The sequence below is a fragment of the Trichosurus vulpecula genome, chromosome 3 (genome assembly GCF_011100635.1).
Source record: "Trichosurus vulpecula isolate mTriVul1 chromosome 3, mTriVul1.pri, whole genome shotgun sequence".
Taxonomy (NCBI): domain Eukaryota; kingdom Metazoa; phylum Chordata; class Mammalia; order Diprotodontia; family Phalangeridae; genus Trichosurus; species Trichosurus vulpecula.
In genome coordinates this window covers 266,557,597-266,575,746 of record NC_050575.1, presented here as the reverse complement: position 1 = coordinate 266,575,746, position 18,150 = coordinate 266,557,597, and the positions used below count along the sequence as shown (strand labels likewise).

Here is an 18,150-nt window from a genome sequence, read left to right as displayed (position 1 = left end):
GATTCTCAGAAAGGGGAAAAATAGATGACTTGCTGTAATGATGAAATAGATATGGAAATTTATTTAAAAAATTAGCAACAGATTAGTACATTTGCAGAAAAGGGCTGTTTTCATTATTTGGTATTATTCTTTAAATTTGTAAATACATCCTCATCTTTGATTTTCTACAGTACCGTAAATGGTAAGGATCACAGATTTAGAATTAGAGGGATCTTAGAGGTTATCCACTTCAGCTGCCATATTTTACAAATGAGGAAACTAAGACTCAGAGAGACTGACTTGTTTAATTACAGGTGGTAGTTGGTACAGAGGGACTTGAACAAGCTCTCAGACTCCAAATCCAGCATTCCTTTTATTTGCCATGTTACCTTTGCAAAAGTAACTTTTCAAAAATAGGCATTTTAAAAATATGATTTATAATTCCACCTCTCTGTGTCCAGTATGAGCTAATTCTTGGCTTAGCCCTACTATTGAAAGCCCAGAGAGTGGCTGTGTAACAATGAGGAAAGTTGCCAAGGAGAATAGTATGTTTGTAGAAATGATTGCTAGGATCTGAGTGAGTAGTGGAGATCTCCAGTCACACTCAGGTGTTTGCAAGCTGGGAGACTAATTAGCAAAGCTGAAGTTAGTTTAATTAGTTTTAATATAGTTGTTACAGAAACAAAGATAACTCGGTCCTTTTTTGGTTTACAAACAAAAAAAATGTCCCATCTCAATTGCCATTTAAAAAATTTGTGACCAGAATGAACGCCAACAAATAAAATTCAAGAAAACTCAAGATTGCAAATAATTGAAACCTTGAATCACATTAAAAATAAAGGATCACTTGGTTAACATTTTAAAAATTGGTCTATTCACAATTAAATTATCTCAAGTACAAGAGCAAGAGAGTATCTTCAATCAGAATCCTTATTGAATTAAAGCAAAAGCAGAAATAAAGATGAGTGTCTTGAAGTTTGTTTTGTATTGTATCCTAAAGGGGAGCATTTGGACATCAGCTTAGCTAGAGGATGTAAGAAATCCTATAAACTCTAGACCCTGAAAATGCTTTGCTTTCCATTTTCTGTGAAGGGCCAGCTGGAGGATCTTAGTTGATTTTACTGCGAGATTTGCCACCTTGAGCTGCATTTTTAGCTCATTTGCTCTTTGGAATTCATGCCATTCCTTTCTGCATTTTTTGATGGGTCTAGAATTTGTTGCTGTCCAGTTGTGTCTGACTCATGACCCCGTTTGGAGTTTTCTTGACAAAAATACTGGAGTGGTTTGCCATTTCCTTCTCCAGTTCATTTTACAGATGAGGAAACAGAGGTAAACAGGGTTAAGTGACTTGCCTAGGATCGCGCAGCTAGTTAAGTGTCTGAGGCCAGATTTGAACTCAGGAAGAGGAGGCTTCCTTACTCTAGGCCCTCTATCTACTGCATCACTTCTACTGCCCCTAGTGCAGAATAGTCTTGTGTTAGTCAAATTGTCTTTCCTTTACATTTGAAGATCTTACTCCTGGTCACTTGAAGAATTTGTTGGTTGTTGTTGGAATTATTAATTTAACCAGGAGACCAAATAAAAATGCACTAAAGAGAACCAAAATAGGAAAAGTAGCCAGGTAGATCAAACATATGTTGGTATGTATACACACATATGGCACCTACACACATACATCCTGAATGTATATGTAAAGTATGTATGTGTATTGTATATATACGTATACACATATGTGTCCATATTTGTGACCATATGTCTGCATAATTTCTATTTTCCAGAGGTTTGAGAGGCCCTATGGATTAGAGAAAATGTTTAGTTTTCTTCCATCTTATCTGGTTAACCCAGAAGTCTTCTAAGTTGATTTTAAATGCCATGATATACTTTAAAGTTAAGAGACAGTTTTGGCCTTCATGGACCATAAATACTGTGTAAAATTGCACTTAATTTCATTGCCAATTAGGAACTTTTCTGCTTACATTTGCTATCCCTTGAATCCCCAAGTAGTCTTCACATTTCAAATATAGCAGATTGAGGTGCTTCAGTTTAGAGGTCACAGTCATAGATAATGATTGGAAGAAGGGGGAACCTAGATAATAAATACAGATGGAAAAAGGGATTCCTATAGTCGTGGTTGTTTTTTAAAGAGTAATTGTGATCTAATGTTTTCCTCTAATGGACATCACATTCAAAAGAATATGAATTAAAAGCTGGAATCAGGTGATTGAAACGAGAGAGAAATAACAATGAGCCCCTGATTTAAGCTAAGTTCACTGAGTGAGTGAACCAAATGACATGCTAGAGAAAATTAAAATTAGTTTAGCTGTATTATTTAATTAAATATCAGCAGGACAGAAGACACAGGATCCAAGGTCATATCCACTAGCACACCATAAATAGGCCCACTGACCTTGGCTTAAAAATTGTGGGACTCATTTGTGGATCACCATTAGCTAATCCTTTATATGTCAGAAGTAAAAGAGGATCAGGTGAAAAGGGGAGCTAATGTCAGATGTCAATCCCTAGATTTGTTAAGCTTTTTTCCATAGTTCCTTGCCTGTCAAGGCTACAATCTGATGTTCTTTAATCATCTACCTGAGTATTTTAGTAACTACCAATTCTTTTTAAAATATGTTTATTTCATTAAATATTTCCAAAATACATATAAAAAGTAACAGTTTTTAAAATTTTGAGTTCTAATTTCCCTCCATCCTGCCCCTCTTACCCTTTGAAAAGCAAAGTAGTATATTGATTATATGTGTAAAGTCATGCAAAACATTTCTATATTTGCCATCTTGCAAAAGAAAATACACATTTTAAAAAACCCCAAGAACAGCAAAGTTTAAAAAAAGTATGCTTCAATCTGTACTAAGAATTCTTTAGTTCTGTCTGAAGGTGGATAAAATTTTTTATCATGGGTCCTTGGGAATTGTCTAGGATCATTGTCTTGATCAGAGTAGCTAAGGCTTTCACAATTGATCATTATTGCTCTTACTGTGTATAATCATCTGGTCCTGCTCACTTCACTTAATTTCAGTTCACATAAGTCCATTCTTTCTTATAGTACAATAGAATTCCATCAAAATTATATACCAGAACTTGCTCAGCCATTCCTGAATTGATGGGCATCCCCTTAATTTTCAACTCTTTGAAACCACAAAAAGAGCTGCTATAAATATTTTTGTACAAATAGATCCTTTTCCTTTTTCTTTGATCTCTTGTACAAATTAGGGTACAACAGTAAGAATCAGCGTTCAGACTTTTGACACTAGATAAGTTTAGTGGGAAAAGCCTTGCCTTGATATCTGGACAAGTAGGGTTCTAGTCCCAGTTCAGCCCTATTGACAGTGTTGTCTTGAATGCAGACCAAACCCTGCAAAAATGAAATAACAGTTGGGATGAGTGGGGGAGGAATAATGTAATAAATAGGAGATACTTGTCCAGTTATTCTGAAGATTAAATGAGATTAATAAAATTAATATTTCAAATGCAAAGCAGAGGCAGTCTGGCCAACTTTAATTCATGCAGACCTGGGTGATTTACTTAGCCCCTCAATTCCCCTCACTCCAGTTTGCTAAGTTGTTGCTGATCTGTATAGTACTTTTTTGAGCCTTTCATAAATTGCCTAATATCAATGAAATGGGTAAAAAGCATTCCTTTTCTTCTGGTCTTTTCTATAGAAATGTGAAATACACTGGAAAGTATTAAAAATTCATAAAGTAATGGAATAGGAGTAGCTTTTTTAAAATTTCAAAAATGGCAATTTGCTTCTACCTTATTGGTTAGAATAAAGGTCATTATATTTCTCTTTAGTGTGAGTAAACTCCACAGAGTTAATATAAAGATTAAATGAGATAGTATGTATAAATAGCCTTTAAAAGTATAAAATACCATCCAGCTGACATCCAAAGCTTACAAAGGACATTAGAGATAGCTAGCAGAAAATAATTATCTGCTTTCTCAACCCTCTCTCCCCATTAATCATAATGATTGCGTAAGAAATAATGAGTCTAAGTTGATTGGAACATATAAGTTATTAAACATTAAAATAATCATCAAAATGAAATACTTTATTAAATAGGAAATGTTATGGTTTGGTGATATTCAGCAAATAATGAATTGTACTGGATTCCTAGCTTGAACTTTAAACAGAAGCACCTCCCCGTAGAAGCACTTCCCTGAATTATAGTACCGCAAAATAAAGTAGTAGAAAATTATGTTAACATTAAGAATTTTTAGACAACCTCTATTTTCGTGTCCATTTATTTTATATGAAGTGCTTCTCAATTAAGAAATTGCCTTGTAGATTTATTGCATGTTACTATTATATTTTGAACATTACTATTTCAGTATGAATTTAACTTTTTCCAAAATACTTTTAGTCTCTTTTTAATTATTTTTTCTATCACCTACAAAATACTGATTTCAGAAATAATAATTTTCTTTCTTCCAAGTTTTCTTTCAAGAAATGTTCTGTTTTCTAAGCAAAAGATGACAGGTACTGAGGTAGTGCAGGTTGAAAAGGGTGGATAGAGGAAACACTGAGTTAAAAAAGTAATTTGACATTACTTCAAATGTGCTTTGCATAGATTTAAATGATTTGAAGAAACATAGGATGTTAGAGAGTTGACAGTATTGCCTAAAGTGTTGAAGAAAATGAAGTTGAATATAACAAAGGGTAATTATTACCCACATAAGCAGAAGTTTTGGGGGGATTCTTCAGTAATTTTTAAGAGTGTCAAGAGGCCCTAAGAGGTTCTAAGACCAAAATATTTGAGAGCTCCTAATCTAAACTATTCCTCTAGCTGTAGGGCAGGATGGCCCCTAAATCTACCTAGGATGAGTAATCTTTTATTATTTTAAAAAATCCTGTCTGATTAAGTGAAAAAAAAAAAAAGAGTGCCTTATATGCACAATATTCTACAACAATGATTTGTCTCAGTCTTTATAATAGAAAAATGATTTTAAACATCTAATTCTGCTACTATAAGTTCGAGCCTATTCCTTATTGCCCCAAACACAGTAGTTCATATAAACAAAATCCTTTCATATTCTTTAATACTGTAAATAGTTATGCAAACTTGTTTTCTTTCGGCCAATTGACCCTAATTCCTTTGGCCTTTCTTTGTGGGGTCTTTTTTTTAAACCTTTAGGCTTTGTCATTGCCTACTTCTGAATTGTCTCTTAAGTCTTCTACTTCACTGCAGAGCCCAAATAATAAACAGCTAATCGGTTTTAGTAGTCAGAAGATTACTTTTTGTTAAAGATTTATCTAATTTATCAATATCAGCTTCAATATGACTCAAAAACATAGTTATGGTCATCTAAATAAAATTAGTTCTCTTTGTAAATCTGTTTCCTAAGGTTGATATTATAAGTTTCCTAGCAGGTATAATAATTAATGTTCTTTAATGAAAGGTGAACAGAAGTTATTTTCAAATATTACTTTATGAGTTTGCCAAGCTTCCTGCTTCTGCTTTCTGCCTGTACATATTCTTTTTTGTTAATTAATGGTGTGGCACACAGTAATTAAAGATGTTTGACATTCAGATTTTACTGTTTTGACCAGTGCTGTTTCTTTTTGTAGTTTACAAAAGCAATTTGGGGAGCATATTATTTAAAATAATTAACTTTTTATGTAGGTACATTGTTGCCAAAGTTACTATGAGTCTTAAGACCTTTTGGAGAGACTACAAAGTTCTTCTTGTTATGATACCTTCTATCGGACTGATTCACATAGGGTGGAAGAGCATTAAGAGCAATCCAATTTTCCAAACAGCTAATGCTAACGAGGACAGTGTTCCAGAACCTGGAATTGTGACACATATGATTTCACAGAAGAGCCAAAACCAAGTCAAATAGCAATCATGCAATGCTTAGGTAAGTGATTTAGACATAGCAACTAAAAGAATATGTACTAAAGAGAAACTTTCACTTTTTAAAAAAGAGAAGAGAGAATGTGTAAAGAAAAAAACTTGGACAAATCATCTGCTTAATTGAAGCACCAGAGAATTTTCATATAATCATTTTTGTGTGTTATTCAGGTCATTATTTGTCTCTTAACTGTGAATATGTGAATATGGAGAGTTAGAGAGGTTTGAATAGTATAGTGAATTAGGCGTAACTGCAATTTGATTTATTAAGATCTTGAGTGCGTTTTTGCAAAGTCAACCAAACCACATAGTATTCTTCCTCTAGGATCGTTTTATTATTCATTAGCACTTTTGAAAAAGTGATGCCATAAAGGCCGATTGGAGATCATAGAGATTAGAATTGCAAGAGAGTAACTACTATGTAGCACGATTTCAGGGAAATTTAAATCAAATCACCAAGAATTTATTAGGTACCTACTGTCAGTTAGGTGGGGCAGCTAGATGTTGCAGCGGATGGAGTGCCAGACCTCAAGTCAGAAAGACTCATCTTCCCCAGTTTAAATCTGACCTCAGACACTTGCTACCTTTGTGATCCTGGACAAGTCACTTCACCCTGTTTGTCACAGCTTCCTGTAAAATGTGCTGTAAAGAAGGAAATGACAAGCCACTGTAGTATCTCTGCCAAGGAAACCCCAAACTGAGGTCACAAAGAATTAGACAAGGTTGAAAAATAACCGAACAACAACATGCTAGGCACTGTGCTAAGCACTAGGGATATGCTTCCCACCCCCCCACACACGTAAATAGTCCCTGCTCTCAGGATAATGACAGTCTAAAAGTGGAGACAACATGCAGATAGTTATGGACAAGATACACACAAGATAAATTGGAGATGATCTCAGAGGGAAGATGTTGACATTGATGAGAACTAGGAAAGGCTTTTTTGCAGAAGGTGAGATTTTAGCTGAGACTTAAAGGAATTGAAGAGGCAGGGGTGAGGAGGGAGAAAATTCCAGGTGTGAGGGACAGCCAGTGAAAGTGCCTTGCCTTGTTTGAGGCCAGTGTCACTGGATCACTGAAGGGGAGTAAAGTGTTAAGAACATAGAAAAGGGTGGGAAGATGCCAGGTTATAAGGGCTTTGAAAGCCAAAGAAAGGATTTTATATTTGATCCTGCAGGTAATCGGAGCCACTAAAGTTTATTGAATAGGGATAGGACATGGACAGACTTGTGCTTTAGGATCACTTTGATAGCTGAGTGGAGGATGGACTGCAATGGGAGAAACTTGTAGCAGGTAGGCCAGTAGCAGGCTATTGCATATGAGGTGAGGAGGGTCTGCATCAGGGTGATGGCAGTTTCAAAGGAGTTCAGAAGAGTTTGGATACAAGAGATACTTAAAAGGTAGAATAGACAGGAGTTGGCAACAGATTGAACATGGAGGATGAGAGAAAATGAGGATTGGTCTGTTGTTATTCTGAGCCCAGCAGACTGGGAGGATGATGTCACCCTCCATGGTAATAAGGGCATTCAGAAGAGGCAAGTATTTGGGAAAAAGGTAGAGGCCAGTTTTAGACATGTTGAATTTAAGATGTCTGTAGGACAGCCATTTGAAATGTTGGATAGGCCATTTGAGATAGGAGACTGGAGATCAAGAGAGAAATTCTTTAAAGAACTCAGAATTACATTTTGAAACATAAGAATTACTACTGGATTTTGAAGTTTTATTTGGACAACTAAAATTTCTTTTTCAGTCCCTAACTTTCTATCAGCCAGATTTCTGAGTTGAAAGTGGGTAGGATTATACCAAGGATTTTTGTGTTACATTGAGGAGCAGCATAGTGTAGTAGAAAGGGTACATGTTTTGTTATCTGAAGTTGTTTTTCAGTTGTGATCCCAGTTGGGTTTTCTTGGCAAAGATACTAGAGTGGTTTGCCATTTCCGTCTCCAGTTCATGTTACAGATGAGGAAACTGAGGCAAACGTAGTTAGGTGACATGCCCAAGGTTAGACAGCTAGTAAGTATCTGAGGCTAGATTTCAATTTAGGAAAATGAGTCTTTCTGACTCCAGGCCAGACACTATGCCACCTAGCTGCTCAAAAGATACAAGTTCAGATTTCTTTATATAATGGTGCTGGTAGTACTTGCCCATTATCCATTTCCCAGGGTTATTGTGGGAAAAAATGTTCTGTAATACCATAAATTGCCATATAAAAGTTAGTTTTCCCCATTATTCAGTTCAGCAAGCATGCCTTAAGCACTTCCTACATGCAGAGCACCATGTCAAGCAATGGGGATACAGAAATAAGAAAACAAGCCCTACCTTCAAGCAGTTTTCCTTCCTGCCATAGGGATGCAATATACATGGATGAGTAAATAACTGTGTTTTCAAAAGGGAGAAGGCATTAACAGTTATGTATATCATGGAAGGCTTCATATAGGAATTGACACTTGAGGTGTATTTTAAAAGAAGCTTAGGGATTCTCAGGGATATTAAGTCAAATAAGTGTATTCTGTACTGGGGGGGGCTGGCACATGTGCAAAGACACAGAAATGAGAGATGGAGTGTCATTCAAGGAGCAGCTAACCATCTAGTTTGATGAGAAGGGAGAGTGTGTGTGTGAATAATGATATAACTAGAAAGGTAGGTGAAAGCCAGGTTATGAAAGGCTATAAATACCAAGCTAAGGATTTTTTGCCTTATTCCAGAAGCAATCAGGAACTCTTGAGTAAAAGAATAATATGATTAGATATTTGGTTTAGGAATATTAGTTTGGTAGCTGTGTGGAGAATGGTTTGGAGAGGGAGAAATGGAAAGCAGAAAGACTAGTTATGAAGCCATTGCAATAATAAGAGAGAGGAGATGAGTACCTGGAGTATAGTGGAAGTATGTGAGTGGAGAGAATAATAGATGTGAGGGATGTTGTGAAGTAGAATCAATAAAACCTAGCAATTGGTAGGATATGGAGGTTGAGAAAGAAGGCCAAGGGTAGGTTCAAGATTGGTAAACATCGGTGCCCTCGATAAAGAGAAGTTTTTAGAAATGTTATGTTTGCGGGACACATTGGATTTGAGATGCCAGCAGTGCATTCCAGATAGAAATTTCAAATTTCAGGATTGAAGTTCAGGAGATTAGAAATGGGTAGATTTAGTATTTATCTGATCTTAAATGACTATTGGATCCATGGGAGCTGGTAAGATAACTAAAAGAGAGGGAGTAGAAAGAGAAGAGAAGGCCGACTTCAAAACCTTGGAGGTATGTCCACAGTTGGAGGGAAAAGGATAATGATTTCGCTGATGAGAAGATATGATACAAGAAAAGAGAACAAAGAGAAATCAATGTCATAGAAGCCAAAGGAAAGAGTGGATAGGACAAAGAGGTGGTCAAATTGGGAAAAACTGCAAAGTCACCAGGTAGGATAATGAATGAGAAAAAGACTGTTGTCTTTAGATACTAAGAAATTATTGGTAACCTTGGGAAAAACAGTTTTATTGGTGAAGTGGAATTGGAAACCAGATTGCGGGTGATTGAAAAAAGTGAGAGGTGAGAGCATTAGAAACACTCTTCTCTAAAAGTTTGGCAGTGAAAAAGGAGAACCAACTTAGGGTGCTAGGTTAGTTTAAGTGTTTAGCAAGGTCAAGTGAAGGTTTTCTAGCAATAGGGAAGAAATTAGTGTGTTTACAGGCACCAGGGATGGAACCAGCAGATAAGGAGAGATTGAAGGTAGAAGAGAGGGAATGAAGGAGGTAGCAAATTTGCAGAAACAGGAGGAACCAAGAGGAAAAGTGAGAGCTTGCCTTGGCAAGAATGGCCACCTCCTCATCAGGGATTGGAACAAAGGACCAAAGAGTGAAGGGTGATTTTTTAAAGTGTAGGGTAGGGGACTAGAGGGAAGTGGTAGTTATTTTTTCAGAAATATTGTAGGATATTTGAGGCATAGACTATTTTCTGTTGTCTGTGTAATAGAGAAAGCCTTCAGTGAGTACCTTGACAAACACATTTTTAGTAAATCTGTTTAGCAAACTAGTATCAATCTTCAGCAACATATAAGTGTGAGTGGATAAGGTAGATGGAGATACTAGGGTTGGATATTGAGAAAATTTCTAGCACAGTGGAACAAGAAATTGAATGGTAGGTGATGATATTTTGTTCCAATTTTAAAACAAGGCTCCAGGATATTTCTTATAATCCTTAATTTTGTGTAGATTTAGGACTGTAATCTGAAGTTAACATTAGCGAATCAGTCACTTTTACATGGAGCTGCCTGCCCTTCATTCTCTTTTCTGGATTACTGCCATGGCATTCTAACAAGTCTTTTTGTTGCCTGCATTCCCCTTCCCTAATGCATCCTACAGGCACTACTGTCAGTCTTCCTCACGTGCATGTCTGATCATGTCACAGCCTTCACCACTAACCCTTAGCTCAGAAACCACAGGCTACTGAATAAAGCCTTTAGCCTTTCATTCAGTGACAAATTTTTCTACCATTTTATAGCTCATGCTTTTTCCACATTTCTGTACAACTTCTGACATCTCAAATGTTAACTCCATTGTAAAACTCCCTTCACAGGATATAATTTCTTCTTCCTCTGAACCCCTGTAAAACTGCTTGTGCCTTTCTTGCTTTGCACTTATTTTTCACTTGTCCTTTTTTTCTCTTACTGTCCCTTTCCTGCCACTTACCCCCATTTACATGCATTGAGTTATAAGCGTTTTAAGGGCAAGGATTGTTTTGTATTCATCTTCACATCTTCCAAACAGTGCTGACCACAGCATCTTGCATATAGTAGTGACTTAATAATTGTTGTACTAAAAAGGGGATAGGATAGGATGGAGGGAAATATAGTTAGTCTTTCACAACATGATTATTATGGAAGTGTTTTGCATAACGATACATGTATAACCTACATTGAATTGCTTGCCTTCTCAAGGAGGGTGGGTGGGGAGGGAAGAAGGGAGAGAATTTGGAACTCAAAGTTCTAAAAACAAATGTGAAAACAAAATTGTTTTTACATGCAACTGGGAAATGAGATATACAGGCAATGGGGTATAGAAATCTACCTTGCCCTAGAAGAAAGTAAGGGGAAAGGGGATGGGGGGAGGGAGTGGGGTGATAGAAGAAGCAGACTGGGGAAAGGGGCAATGAGAATACATGCCATCTTGGGATGGGGGTGGTAGAGATGGGGAGAAAATTTGTAACTCAAAATCTTGTGGAAATGAATGTTGAAAACTAAAAATAAATTTTAAAAAATTCTTTACTATGAAAAAAATAATTGTATTGGTCTGTGCTGATGACAGAAATAGAAAAAGTTTTCTAAATATATTAACATATCTGTTACATCAATTTATTGATTTTACAAGTAGAGATTATCACATAGAAATAAAACCAGAATTTCAAGTAAACATTTTCTTTTGATTTTACTAAAGTGAAAACAATTATGATGTTCCTAAACATACCATAGAGATAGACAATTTGTGCTCAGAAGAACTAGATTTTCAGCTATTAGGTAAATATGATTTTTCCTCTAACTACAAACAATCCTTGAAAGAAAAGACTGTATACTTCCTTTAATTTACTTTGCCCCATTGACTTCTGTAGTAGTGACTATCTTCAGATCTTCTCTTCACTGTGATTTCTGCTTATCCTCAAAATTTGTGCTACTGGCTTCATTATACTTAGACACAATTCAGTTTCCTTTATAGAGTCACAAGGTTAACCTATTTCCAAAAATAAATAGAAACTAAAATGGCAAGTATGTTGAAGGGCCAAGCTTTACCATTTCAAACTATCAGTCTTATTCTTCTCACGTAGTTCCATATTAAAAGGAATTTCATTCCTCATAATATATAATTTACTACTGTAGTTAATAAAAATCATACTTTGTTTCAGCTTGTTCATTTATTTGGCATTTCATAAAGTTTCATTTGTAAGATCAGAGAATCTGAGATCAAAGATCAAGACAGATCCTATGTTCACTCTGCTACCCAGCACATCATTGGCATTCTTGTGTGTGTTATTAATAACTGAAGATTTTAAAGATATATTGCCCTGGACAAGACTTCAAAACTAAAAATTACAGTGAAAAATTGTTAGGAAAATTTTGCTTTAAATTCAGTGCAATTTTTATTCATATTTTTTGTTCCAAGATGTTAGGATGCAAGGGTTATATGGCATAAGTATAAACTATTAAATAGTGACTGTAGAATTAAAGATGTCAAAAGTTTTGTTTTGATGGCTATATGTAAGATATAATTGCTGTAAATACATCATTCATACCTCAGGTTTCCAAGGAAATTGAATTTGATTATAGGCAGAAATACAGTATTAAGTGTGCACCCCATTTAATAAAGTTGATGTTATCTAAAGAAACTTAGACCAAAGAATATGTTTCATTTTGAGGTGAAATGCATTTGTAGATTACCTACCATATTCAAGTTTCCCTTGTGGACTTATAATTCATGTTGTTTTGCTTTCCAAAATCATTAAAATGTAAATGTTTATTCTCAAAACTTCAAAAATACAGGGACTTGAAATCCAAATTAATTTACATATCTGAACTTCTGGAGGCTAAGCTGCTGCTTGTGCCAATTTGAAGTTCTTTGTACCTTATTCTGAGGACACAGAATGTTAGAAATAACATTTAAAAATTGTAGTCTGTAAGCATATGTGAATGTTTAAGTTGGGGAAGAAACCTTAGGGGTCACCTAGCCTAACTCCCTAATGTCTTATGTTTGTGTTTCTTACAGAAGGAAGTATCTTAGCAAAAGAATTGTCTTTGGAACTTGAATTTCACTTTGGCTTCAGATCAAGAGATGAAACAAACCAGCTGGATTAGAAAGAACTGGCTCCTTGTAGCTGGACTAACTTTCATAGGTGTCCATCTTGGCACATATTTTATACAGGTAGCTGCAAAACACTCTGCCAAATCTCAATTTGAAAACAAAGAAAAGAATATCAAAGAAGTTAAGTAAAAGCATCTGAGGAAGTATTGATGGTATAGTGTTCAGTCAGCATGATCCAGTGAACTTCAGAAGCATAAACTGTTTAAAAATTGCATGGCTAGTGTGCCATACGTTCTGACAGATCCTTGATGAGTTAATTGTAAAAATCTGTGAAAATACATTGTCTGAAAAGTATGATTAAGAAAATAAAACGTATCTTTACTACCTGTATATAGCCTGAAGTAAGATGTCTCGTGTTAAAGCTAAAAAGCCTTCATTATGTACCTGCGAGCTACTGACAAAAGAGATTATTAGTAAATCTCTCTCTCTATTAAAAGAAATTGTAACCTCTTGCTATGGCCCTTCTGGTAGACTGAAGCAACTACACAATGGTGTTGGAGGTTCCGTTTGTACAACGTCATCATCATCATTCTTATTCAGTAACCTTTCTGTCACCCATCCTATATTAAAGATTTTGACAACCTCTGTGCAAAATCACATATTACGCTTTAGTGACTGTGGCTTATTCACAGCCATTCTCTGCTTAAACTTGGTTGAAAATTTTCAGAGATTAAACTTGTCAACTTCTACTGTCATTAAAATAAGTAAGCATCTTTTGAGTCTCTGCACTGACTATCTCAACTCTGAGACCTGTGGCTGCCGAGTATCTGTAGATTTTAGCAATATGAAGACTCTCCTATATTTGGTACAAAGCATATTAACAAGCAAGCCTGCTTGCCTGCTCAACCAAAAAGAAGCTGAACATATCAGTACTTTGATTCTGAAGGCATTTTTGCTTACAATTCCAGAAAAGGCTAAAGACCATGCTATTTTGGGGAAAAGTATAATTGTACCTTTAAAAGATGAAAGAGTTATGAATTCTACTGTATTGCCTGGAATAGTCATTGAAATGCCAGAAGTTCAATTGATGAGCAAGTTTCCTATCAAAAAATTACCCTCAGATGCCCTCAAGGTGGCACTCTTTTGTGTATCTATGTCTGGAGATATTTCTGACCCTGGAGAAGGAGCCCTAGTCGTCAGTTACGGAGTTTCTCTTGAAAGTGCAGTCTTGGACCAGTTGCTTAAATTGGGAAATCAGCTCATTAGTGATCATGTAGATATTGTTGTATGCCAAAAAGTTATACATCCAGCTTTGAAGCAGTACCTCCATCAGCATCGCATTATTACCATAGACAGAGTTGGAATATCTCTGATGGAACCCCTGTGTGAAATGACAGGTAATATTGAGTCAGAATTTTTTTTTTTTAACAAATTAAGATTTTCTCATTTGGGGTATATTTAGCGTTAGCATAGCTTGTAATTCCCCATGTGATAGATAAGTACATAGTCGATTATACAGCAAAGGTTTTTTTCACGTCAGCTTCTCTCAGACACCAAGTGAATAGTAAGTCAATAGCAGTAAAGAAAGAAAGCAGAATGCACCCTCTCCCTCCCCTTTCTCCTTCCTTCCACCTTCCCCCATGTTATATACATATAGATATATGTATATGCATATGTATACAGGCACTTTGTATCCCTAGGACTTAACACAGTTCCTGGCACATAGTATTTAATGCTTTTTGAATGGCATTTCAAGTTTTGCCCTAAACATAATATTTGAAGCATCTGTTTGTACACATAGAACGTTAGTTTACCAAGTCCAGACTGTCAAAGTTGCCCCATTGGTTGTCTAGATCACTTATTCCCATAATAATTCATAATTTATTGCATGCTCTTGTCAGCTTTGTTGGAGTTAAGCTATGAAATAGGACTCGTCCTTAATTTCTCAGAAACTCCCTTTTCTTTTTAACACTCACACTCCATTAAATACCTAGGTTGTGGTAACTTAAGCAGATGCCTAAAAGGTGGGCTAGAATGTCCATTGAGAAATTCATTATCTTCCTAAAGCCCTTTCCTTCTCCAGAATTACCTATTTCTGTGAAGAACATCAACACAACTTTAAATGACTCAGGTTCATACACTTAGTGTCATCATTAACTCTTCCTTCTCCTTCACCACCCACATCCAGTCAGTTGCCACGTCTTATTCTAAATCCACATCCCTTGTATCTCTCCAGTCATGTTGCCATCACTCTACACCCTCATCCATTACCTCTTACCTGGACAGTTACTCAAGTTTTCCAAGTATATTGCCACATTCTTCATTCCTCCTATTCATCAACTCAGCTGCCAAAATAACTAAAGCGCCAGTCTAATCATGTCATTCCCTCTACTCAAGAACTTGTAGTAGCTCCCTATTGCTTATAGGATTAAATACAACTAATTAGCTTGGTATTTAAAACTTTTCACAGTCTGGCTCTAATCCGCCTTTCAGGCCCTAGTATTTCCTTCATGCAAACTTAAGTTCTAGCCCTAGCCAAACTAGCCTACTGATTAGTCTGCATGCAAATTCAGCGTCTCATCTCCTGCCTCAGCCTTTTCAGAGACTCTTCCCATGCCTGGAATGTACCTTCCCCTACCTTCACCTCTTCAAATTCCTCATTTCCTTCCAGGGTTTGGTCATTTGTCAATTCCTACAATAAGCAAAATCAATTAGATGTCCTAATGCTAGGAAGCAAATTTTACCTAAGAGGTACTGCTGAGATTGAGTGGGTAAGAATCTATGACTACAATATGGCTCTGGGTATACGTTCCTTAGTTTAAAGAAGCAGGAAATTTAAAAGGGCAAGGGAATTACTAGCGTTGTATACTAAGAAGATAAAATCATGAGGAAATCCATAGATGGGGGCAGTAGGAGATGGTGGAGAACATATGGGTCATAGATCAGTGGAGGGGGAAACAAGCGATTTTTTTGTCATCAGAGTTTATTATATACTACCTGGACAGAAAGGAAATGAAGATGTTTAAGAAAAAAGTAATGATAGAATAGTTATATAGGATTTCATTTATCCAGACCTCCTAGGAATTTTGCAGTACTAAATGCAGAACAGCTAATAACTTTTTATTTGCCTTAATGTTAATCTTGTCTTTCAAAAGGTGGTGAAACCAACAAGAGGAAATTGTGGAACTAGAAATATGGGAACCTTATGGGAAAGTGAATACTCCCAGAATTTGACATAGAAATGAGGGAAATCAGACATAGTCTGACATGCAAACTAGATTTTTTTCAAGAGCAGATTATAATGGGTCAATTAGTTAATGAGTATCAAGTGCCTGCTACATGCCAAGCACTGTGCTAAGCACTGGGGATAAAAAGAGAGAAAAAAAAAATAGTCCTCAAGGAGCTTACAACCTAATGGCATACAACATGCCAACAAATATATTCAAAATGAGGTGTGTATAGGATTAATAGGAATAGTTAAAAGAAGGAAGGCACCAGAATTAAAAGGGGTTGGAGGAGTCTTCCTGTAGAAAGTGGGATTTTGATTGGGACTTAAAGGAAACCAATAGTCAAAGAGCAGGGAAGGGAAAGCATACCAGCCGGTAAAATGCCCAGACTCTAGAGATGGAATAACTTGTTTATGGGACATCCTGAGTCAGTGGATCAAAGAGTACATTTCAAGGAATAGGGTGTAAGAAAACCAGAAAGGTAGTAGGGGGCTAGATTATGAAGGGAGTTTGAATGCCAAACAGGACTTTTTATATTTGTCCCTGGAGACAATAGGAAGCCATTGGAATTTAGTGAGTTGGGGGCAAGGGGTGACATGAGATCTGTGTTTTAGGAAAATCACTTTAATGGCAGCATGAAGGGATGCATTGGAGTGAGGAGAGACTTGAGGAAGACAGGCCCACCAGCTGTTGGAATAATATTTGAGAGATGTTGCAAAGGTGAAATTGACAGGTCTTGCAACATCGTGGATATGGGAGGTGAGAGGTTGTAAGAATCCAGTATGACTCTTAGGTTATGAGCCTGAAGGATCGTGTTGCCCTCTACAGTAATAGGGAAGGTAGGAGGAGGGGAGGTTTAAGGGGAAAGATAATGAGTTCCATTTTGGACATACTGAGTTTAAGATATCTACTGGATATCTAGTTTGAGATGTCTGAAAGGCAGTTGGAGGTGTGAGATTGAAGGTCAGCAGAGCGATTGGTATAGGAAAGGTAAATTTGAGAATCATCAGCATAGAGATGGCAGTTAAATCCATGAGAGTTGATGAGATCACCTAGTGAAGTAATGTAGAGGAAGAAGAGAAGAGGGCCCAGGACAGAACTCTGAGGATATCCATGGTTAGAGAGTATGATCTAGAGGACCAGAAGATGCAGAGAAAGCCTAGGTAGAATACCAAGGACCAATATTGTGAAGGAGTAGCCAGTGCAAGAGGGATGGATACACTATGAAGAAGGAGATTGAGATATAATGGGAAACCAAGGCAGCATGGTATATTGGTCCAGCAAGGCCATTGGACTTGGAGTTAGAAGGACGTAGATCCAGATCCTTCCACAAACACTTAGTAGTTGTGTTTCGCTGCATAAGCCACTTGACTTCTTTATAACCAAAAAATGGTTTGGTGGAATGGACTAGGATTACCTCAAAGCACTCTTCTATCTCTAAATCTGTATGATCTTATGAGACAAGTATGAGGAAGAAAACTGAGTTGTCTGTAGAGACTGATACGTATGCATCAGAAACTCACCAAACAAGTCAGATTTTCAGGAGATAACAGGAGGAATACAAAAATGTATTCCGTGATCCTAAGAGAATCGTATAAGGAATGCTAAGGCTCAGAATGAGCTGAAGCTAGCAAGACAAACCAAAGACAAGTTTTGTTTTGTTTGAAATTTTGTTGGGGAAAAGAAAAATCAAAGAAGGGCTAGAATGTTGACTCCAGAAAAGGCAAGCTATTCACTTCTTACTTGATTTCTGTTACTATACCAAGGAAAATTACTCTTGTTATGAAAAGGAGAACAAAAATAACTGAAAGTGGGTACCCGAGATGAGTAAGGATATAGTAAGAGTATAGCTGTCCTTGATGAACTCCAGTCAATTGGCCCAGGTTAATTTGAATACTGAAAGAACTGGTAGGTATAACTGCTGAGCCACTGTTAATGATAGCTGAAAGAACATGGAAAATGGGAGAGGTACTACAAGACTGGAAAAGAGAATATATCCTGAGTTTCAAAAAAGATAAGAGTTTACAGTCTATAGTTGATGGATCACTGTGCTTGCTTGACTTTGATTTCTGGGGAAATTTTTAATAGGTCAACCAAGAAGATAGTTAATGATCCTCTGAAAAGAAAGCATTAAATCCAAAGATTTAGCATGGCTTCATTGAAAATAGGTTGGTCCAGACTTCAGTTTCTTTTGTGACATGGCTGCTAAACTGGTAGATCAGGAAATGCTATAGGTATAGTTAACTATAGACATCACCTAGCATGGTGCCTGGCACATAGTGGTAAATTAATAAA

At 36.5% G+C, this 18,150-nt stretch overlaps 1 protein-coding gene across 4 annotated transcripts in view; it reads left to right on the top strand.

Moving 5' to 3' along the window:
- Positions 1-18,150, top strand: part of MKKS (McKusick-Kaufman syndrome) — a 35,719-nt gene that overhangs the window by 3,769 nt on the left and 13,800 nt on the right. For 2 of the 4 annotated variants that reach the window (XM_036750954.1, XM_036750953.1), the window contains exons 2-3: positions 5,619-5,856; positions 12,593-14,025. In XM_036750954.1, coding sequence (XP_036606849.1) covers positions 13,035-14,025 — 991 coding nt within the window. In that variant the 5' untranslated portion in view covers positions 5,619-5,856; positions 12,593-13,034. The remainder of the gene's footprint in view (positions 1-5,618; positions 5,857-12,592; positions 14,026-18,150) is intronic. The other 2 variants (XM_036750955.1, XM_036750956.1) reach the window with 2 other exon arrangements.